Genomic DNA, 7,342 nt, shown 5'->3' on the forward strand with positions numbered 1-7,342 from the left:
CTGCGGGGAGTCCAGCGACCAAATAAAGTTCTGGACTTTATTCCCCGACCAACGACATCACAGCAGGGGCCTGATCGCTGCTGCGTGTCACACTGGACGATATCGCTAGTGAGGACGCTGCAACGTCACAGATCGCTAGCGATATCGTCTAGTGTGACAGTACCTTTAGTATAGTGTTTTGTGCACCTTTTTTTTTTTTTTGTTTATTAAAATGGATGTATTATTGCAAAGTCTAATGGTCTGCAGCTTGAGGTTATATTTTTTTTTTTTAAATTTACTTAACCATTCCCATTCGATGTACTTGTATTTTAAAATAAAGAGCATTTCTGCTCCATTGTGATTTAAAAAAAAAAAAAAAAAAAAAAATTATATATTAATAAAATGTTTCTTAAAAAATTGTCCGTAGTCTAATTTCTTAAAGGTAAATTTAAATCAGGTGTATGTACCAATGGTTACACATGCAATACAGAGTTGTTTGAGTGGTCATTTTTTAATAAAGGTTATCCTTTGAAATTTTATTTCGGGGAGGTAATTCTTTTTTTTTTTAAAACATAAAAATATTTGTAAAGGTGTCTCAAAGTTTACCTTTTTTTGTTTTTGGGACATGGAAAAGAATGGTATAACGTGCACCAGTTTTTGGGTTTGGGTGTTCACATATTTTTCTCATTTTAACATGGTGTTTAGTGGTAAACATTACCTATTTCTGCTTTGGTCTAACTTTCAATCCATTATACTTATTATATTGCAGATAGAGTAGGGACCACACTGACCGGCATAAGCCACCTGGACCACAGCCACCTGGCCCACATCCAGAAAATCTGAAAAGTAAGTTTTGAAGACCCCAAATCTGCTACTTCAATGTGTAGAGCAGATTGCAAGTGTCTTTTAACTTACAGACCTACCAGGACCACAGCCACCTGGACCACAGCCACCTTGACCACAGCCACCTTGACCACAGCCACCTGGACCACAGCCACCTGGCCCACATCCAGAAAATCTGAAAAGTAAGTTTTGAAGACCCCAAATCTGCTACTTCAATGTGTAGAGCAGATTGCAAGTGTCTTTTAACTTACAGACCTACCAGGACCACAGCCACCTGGACCACAGCCACCTGGACCACAGCCACCTTGACCACAGCCACCTGGACCACAGCCACCTGGCCCACATCCAGAAAATCTGAAAAGTAAGTTTTGAAGACCCCAAATCTGCTACTTAAATGTGTAGAGCAGATTGCAAGTGTCTTTTAACTTACAGACCTACCAGGACCACAGCCACCTGGACCACAGCCACCTGGACCACAGCCACCTGGACCACAGCCACCTGGACCACAGCCACCTGGCCCACATCCAGAAAATCTGAAAAGTAAGTTTTGAAGACCCCAAATCTGCTACTTAAATGTGTAGAGCAGATTGCAAGTGTCTTTTAACGTACAGACCTACCAGGACCACAGCCACCTGGACCACAGCCACCTTGACCACAGCCACCTGGACCACAGCCACCTGGACCACAGCCAGAAAATCTGAAAAGTAAGTTTTGAAGACCCCAAATCTGCTACTTCAATGTGTAGAGCAGATTGCAAGTGTCTTTTAACTTACAGACCTACCAGGACCACAGCCACCTTGACCACAGCCACCTTGACCACAGCCACCTGGACCACAGCCACCTGGACCACAGCCACCTTGACCACAGCCACCTGGACCACAGCCACACAATGTCCTCTTCCGGCAGCCCTCCTCCACAGCAACAGCAGGTATCGGTAAGTAAAACAAATTTTTTTTTTTTTTTTTTTTAAATTTACATCATTTTGAGTCACTACATGCATTTATTATGTTTCAACAGGAATCAGAATCCGATGAGGAGCTGTCGGAAGGGACCGAGACGGGTGGAGACATCGAAGTGGAGGAGGAACCAAGTGTAAGTTGTGGTGAAACACTTGCTTCACACATCACACTGCACCGTACACAAAACAGAATTTCATATATAACGTAACACAGAAAACATATACATACATTAAAGCTAATTTTTTTATCCTTTATTTCAGTCTCCTGCTGCTGCTGCTGCTGCTGCTGCTGCTGGTGCTGCTGAACGTCCAGCACAGCATGAAGGTTCTCCCAGGCGCTCCCAGAGTCGGCGGACTCGACGCCGCGGTCGGCCATCAGTGAGTCGGTTTTTTGTGGGGCTTCAATTGTTAATTTTTTGCTTTCAGTCTACTAATTTTTAATTCTTTCTTTTTTTTTTGTTCTAACAGGCTTCACAGTGTGCTCCCGAATACGATTCAGATATCGATATTGAAGCCCTCATCGAGGAGGTTCGTGAACGGGAGCCACTGTGGAACATGGTTGACCGCAGGCATGCTGATACCAGTGTCACCCGTCGGCTCTGGTTGGAAGTATGCCGGAACATCTTTGCGAGGTGGGAGGACCTTCTTCCACAGCAGCAGAGCAAACTATGTAAGTATTCACTTTTCAGTGATGTTTTGAGCTGAATGTAATGTCTTGCATTTACGAATATTTTTTTTTTTTTCTTCATTCCTGTCTTCACAGGTACCAAGGTTAGGAAGCGGTGGCGGTCATTGAGGGATCGCTTTAAGAGGGAGTTTAACGAGGAGATGCAGGCCCCGAGTGGCTCAGCAGCAAGGAAGAAGAGGAGGTACAGATATGGCCCGAACCTCTCCTTCCTGAGGGAAACCATGCTGAGTAGAGTGTAAGTATTCAACATCACAGTAAGAACCTGTCTAATCACAAAACTTTTGTTTCAGTCCGGCCTTTTTCATATCAATATATTAACTTATTTTTTTTTCTTTCACAGCACCTACTCCAGCCACCGTGCGCCTGCATCTACCTCTGCACCCTCTGAAGCGATCCCTCCTGAGTCCGCCACCGGGGACCACGTCGGTAGGCCCCACACCTCTCACCCCTCTGTCCCCTCCACTTCATCCGCCTCTACCAGTGGAGTGCAGCCTTCCTTACTCGCATCTGATGGTCAACAGATAGCGTTCCCTTTACCCCACCCCTCTGACCCTGCCACCTCTACACCACCGGTAGGTTCATGGCGGCAGCGTCAGAGGGGTCAGGAAAGGAGCTATGCTCCTGAGTTCTTGCATCTAAATGCAGGCTTCCAAAATTCATTTAAAATTTTGGGAGAACAAGTGACTGCTGGTTTCAGCATGATGCAATCACGCATGAGTGAAAACCACCATGAAATCAGCAGTCGCTTGGATAGACTGCATTTAGATGTAAGTCAAGCTCCAGCCAATCTTTTTTTTCAGTCCATGCTCAGGAGCATGGAAAAGCTTTCTTTTGATCAGCAGATGCGGGTAATGAATAGCTGCCATAACGCTCTGCTGAAGGTAATTAACGAACCCCAATCTACCCCCACACCTCCCCACACATCCCAGTCCCAATTTCAACACCATGCCCCACAATATCACCGCCAGTCCCAATATCCACATCACTCTCAATATCAACATCAGTACCAATACCCAACCCGGCCCACAACCCAAATGTATTCACCCGTGTTTTCTTCATCTTTGCCCAGCTTTCCTTCCCCAGTAAGTTTTCCACCTACCCCAACACAACACCCCTCTGGTCAGCCTCCTGTTTTCCCCCCCCCTTCCACTACAGACGCAACAGGTAGGGTTTCCCCAATCCCACCTACCGACGTGGTCCAACCTTCCAGCCCCTCCTCCCATAGTTACTCCACCCAACAATACCAGGACCTGTGAACCTGGAATGTACTTGTACATATTTTTTTTTTGCCAAAAAAAAAAGGTTCTTTAAATTACCCAAAAAAAATTTGTGTGGGAAAATTACCCACAAAAAATATATTTTTTGAAATAAACATAATTCTGGTTTACAATCTACTGTGTGTGTGTGTTCATTAATTAAGGTAAATATGAAAGGTTAAGTGAAAAGAAACACCAGATGTTTTCAAGGTTTAACAAAATGGTTTTATATTATATTAGCAAGCAAACCACACACACTCTTTTTTTTTTTTTTTTTTTTTTTTTTTGTGGCAGTTGCTACCAAAAAATTTTGGAAAAAAAAAAGAAAAAAAATTAAAAAAAAGTCACACAATTATGTCTTGCCATGGAATCCGCCCAACAGGTGACAAAAAATATTCAGCAAACTGTTCCCTCATCCTAGTAACAGAACCGGTGGAGCGAACAGAGGCACTTCGGTAATCCCACAAGGATGTCTCCAATTGTTCGTCATCCAAGGTAACGGGCTCCTTTGAAATAACAAAATTATGGAGCACCACACATGCCTTTACAACATCGTCTACAGTTTTTGTATCCAGTTTTATTGCCGTCAGCAGAACTCTCCACTTTGCTGTCAAAATACCGAAAGAGCACTCTACCACTCTTCTTGCTCTGGTAAGACGGTAATTAAATACCCGCTTGGTGCGGTGTAATTCACGGCTGCTGTATGGTTTCAGTAGGTGCGGCGACAGTTGAAAGGCTTCATCACCTACACACACATAGGGCAAGGCTGGTTCACTGGTTCCTGGGAGCTGTCTTGCTGGCGGGAAATTGTATGTATCTCCATACAGGCAGCGACCCATCGGAGAGTTTTTAAACACTTGGGAGTCGTTGGACCGGCCATACGCTCCTATATCCACAGCAAGGAATCGGCAGTTGGCGTCAGCAATAGCCATGAGTACAATTGAGAAGTATTTTTTATAGTTATAGTACTCTGATCCTGTTCCTGCCGGTTTTGCAATCCTAATGTGTTTGCCGTCCACAGCACCAACACAATTTGGAAAATTACACATTCGCTCAAATTGTTCGGAACTTCTCATCCAGATTTCCATTGTTGGTTGTGGGATATACTCCAGCTGTAAAGTGTCCCAAATCGCACGACATGTGTCCTTCACAATTCCGCCAATAGTGGAAATCCCCAGCCGGAATTGGAAATGGAGTGAAGTCAAAGATTCACCCGTAGCTAGGAAGCTGCAGGGAAAAATAAAAAAAAATGTAAAAAAAAATTGCACAGACCATCAACCAAGAAAAACAAGTGGAATGGCCTCAAATAAACCAACAAATTACATGCTACAGTAAATGCGGCGCAATGTGTCAGCGCAGTATTCTCTGCAGCATGTAATAACATTCAATATGACCAATGACACAAGAAAAAAAAACAAGTGGAATGGCCTCACATAAACCAACAAATGACATGCTACAGTAAATGCGGCGCAATGTGTCAGCGCAGTATTCTCTGCAGCATGTACTCACATTCAATATGAGCAATGACATAAAGAAAAAATGCTTACCGCAGTGTCACCATGAGCCGCTCCGCCGGTGTGATGGCAAGCCTCATCCTTGTGTCCTGCTTTTGGATGACATCCTCTATTTTTCCAACCAAATAATCGAAATGTTCCATCCTCATCCGTACATAACTAAAGAATTTTTGGGGGTTGCACCGCAACTCCAGATAGAGAGTGGACTGGACACCCCTGGTCATCCGCAGCTCATTGATTGGATGTATCCAGAATCGTCGCCTTCTCCGTTGCATCATCCGTCTTTCTGCTGCCGCCTCCTTCTCCCGCACTATGATATCCAGGCGATTCGTCTCAAATATAACTTCAGTAACCAAACTCGAAATCCTCCCAATTACACCATCCATCATTGCCACTAAACTAAAACCCTCAAAGATGTGCTGTAAATACAGTCAGTATATAGATTTCCCTAGTTTCCAGTAGCCAATCAAATTTTGGTGCCTCCCATTTTAAAAACGGATCCGTCGTAAAAACGTATGCAACGGATGGAAAAAACGTATGCAACGCATCCAGCATTTCAACGGAACCGTTTATCGGATTTGCGACGGTTTTGCGACGGATCCGTCGAAATGCTGTATTCGTTGCATACGTTTTGCAGTTTTTTGACGCATCCGTTTTTTCGGGAAAAAGACGTTTTTGTGACGGTTTGCAGTTAACGCTAGTGTGAAAGTAGCCTTCATCAGTAAAAAAAAATGGGCCTGTTGGAAAAGGAGAAGCGGTGACGTCATAATAATCATCATACAATATTGGCTCTGTTAACTAGTGGCGCGTCTGTTTGTAGACAATTATTTTTTTGTTCACTGGTTATTTATATTTGTTAGCTCTGACTAAAATGTGGCAATATATACCTTAACGCCTTAGGCCATCAGCTCAAATCAACGGGGTCCGACAACTGATACACTTACCAATCAACTGTCACGGAAGCCAGATGTAAAAATTGGATTGAGACGCAATACACAACTCCATTGATTTTTTTAGTGGCTGCTGCCAGGATTTGCAGAACAACTCCTATTCACAGGTTGTCAGACCCTTAAAATCTGATATCGATGTCCTTTCCTAGGGAAAGGTCATTAATATCTTGTGACCAGACAAAACCCCTTAAAGAATGTGGTTTGTTCAATTATGATTTAACTTTATTGCACTGGTTTGTATGTAATTTTTGTTTTAGGATTTCATAAAAAAAAATCATTTTAATATATTCATGTTTGTATACTATTTTTATGTGCGTATTTCTTTTTTAACTTTTTTTATTAAACGTTTTATTACATTATTAGTCATCAAGTAGTATACCCTTTTGAGCTGTCAAGTTGTCAAAATTCTATTCTTTGTTATTCTGTCATTTGTCAGCTGCTGTCACCCATTAGTTAAAATCAATCATTAGCACTGTAGAAAGTCTGTGTGTAGCCCTAAAGTTTACCACCATTGTCAACACATATGCAATGGATATAAAGAGTCTACACAGCCTTGTTAAAATGCCATTTTTCCATGTTTAATGTTCCTCATAATATATACAAAACCATTGAGAAACAAACTGAAATTATTTTAAGGGAAAGTAAAAATAACAAAACTAAAATACTGTATTTTTTGCTTTGTAAGATACACTTTCCCCCCCCCCTCCAAATTTGGTGAGAAAATAGGGTTGTTTGCTACATGCGCATATACTTTATCTGTGCTGCCATTGTGGGTGTCCTGAGCTTGCCGCCGCACTCTGTACCGTGCTGCGTGGGGGCTCTGCCGTTCCATCCATGCTTTCCTGTGCGTGTGCGGTGGATTCCTTCCAGGAAAATGGCCGCCGGGAGGCGGCACATGTGCACTGATTTCAGCGCTGAAATCTCATCTCCCAAGATCTCAGTGCTGAGATCTCCATCTGCGCATGCGCCGCCTCCCGGTGGCCATTTTCCCAGAAGGAAACCACCGCACATGCACAAGAAAGCATGGATGGAACAGCAGAGTCCCCCATGCAGCACGGGACAGAGCACAGCAGCGGCAAGCACAGGGGGACAGAGCACGGCAGCAGCACGCAGCAGCATCAGGGACAGAGTACGGCAGCAGCACGAGGGACAGA

The 7,342-nt window shown here is 43.5% G+C and overlaps 2 protein-coding genes and 1 long non-coding RNA gene across 4 annotated transcripts; 2 read left to right on the forward strand and 1 right to left on the reverse strand.

The window, feature by feature from the left end:
• Positions 1 to 602: 602 nt before the first annotated feature.
• LOC138661861 (uncharacterized) lies at positions 603 to 1,500 on the forward strand. Its single transcript, XR_011317974.1, has 5 exons — positions 603 to 825; positions 897 to 1,004; positions 1,076 to 1,183; positions 1,255 to 1,362; positions 1,434 to 1,500. It is a non-coding gene; the product is annotated as an uncharacterized lncRNA (long non-coding RNA).
• Positions 1,501 to 1,607: 107 nt separating this feature from the next.
• On the forward strand, positions 1,608 to 3,791 carry LOC138661860 (uncharacterized). 2 transcript variants are annotated; one of them, XM_069746802.1, is made up of 6 exons: positions 1,608 to 1,756; positions 1,840 to 1,914; positions 2,042 to 2,158; positions 2,249 to 2,450; positions 2,544 to 2,703; positions 2,809 to 3,790. In XM_069746802.1, the coding sequence occupies exons 1-6, from the start codon at positions 1,712 to 1,714 to the stop codon at positions 3,722 to 3,724; spliced, it is 1,515 nt and encodes a 504-aa protein (XP_069602903.1). In that variant the 5' UTR covers positions 1,608 to 1,711; the 3' UTR covers positions 3,725 to 3,790. The 2 variants fall into 2 exon arrangements, with proteins under 2 accessions (XP_069602903.1, XP_069602904.1); XM_069746803.1 differs by having other exon boundaries at positions 1,678 to 1,750; positions 2,809 to 3,791.
• Positions 3,792 to 3,944: 153 nt separating this feature from the next.
• Positions 3,945 to 5,909, reverse strand: LOC138661862 (uncharacterized). Its single transcript, XM_069746804.1, has 2 exons — positions 5,272 to 5,909; positions 3,945 to 4,951 (listed from the first exon to the last, which is right to left on the reverse strand). The coding sequence occupies exons 1-2, from the start codon at positions 5,625 to 5,627 to the stop codon at positions 4,069 to 4,071; spliced, it is 1,239 nt and encodes a 412-aa protein (XP_069602905.1). The 5' UTR covers positions 5,628 to 5,909; the 3' UTR covers positions 3,945 to 4,068.
• Positions 5,910 to 7,342: the final 1,433 nt, after the last annotated feature.

This window comes from Ranitomeya imitator, chromosome 2 (genome assembly GCF_032444005.1).
Source record: "Ranitomeya imitator isolate aRanImi1 chromosome 2, aRanImi1.pri, whole genome shotgun sequence".
In the NCBI taxonomy this organism is placed as follows: Eukaryota; Metazoa; Chordata; class Amphibia; order Anura; family Dendrobatidae; genus Ranitomeya; species Ranitomeya imitator.

Bases quoted from the DNA above. Each gene is read 5' to 3' on its own strand.
- LOC138661862 (XM_069746804.1), bottom strand. From the start codon at position 5,627: ATGATGGATGGTGTAATTGGGAGGATTTCGAGTTTGGTTACTGAAGTT. The intron at 4,952-5,271 runs GTAAGCATTTTT...TTTTCCCTGCAG, and splicing joins CGGCTCATGGTGACACTGCG to CTTCCTAGCTACGGGTGAAT.
- LOC138661860 (XM_069746802.1), top strand. From the start codon at position 1,712: ATGTCCTCTTCCGGCAGCCCTCCTCCACAGCAACAGCAGGTATCG. The intron at 1,757-1,839 runs GTAAGTAAAACA...ATGTTTCAACAG, and splicing joins CACAGCAACAGCAGGTATCG to GAATCAGAATCCGATGAGGA. The intron at 2,704-2,808 runs GTAAGTATTCAA...TTTCTTTCACAG, and splicing joins GAAACCATGCTGAGTAGAGT to CACCTACTCCAGCCACCGTG.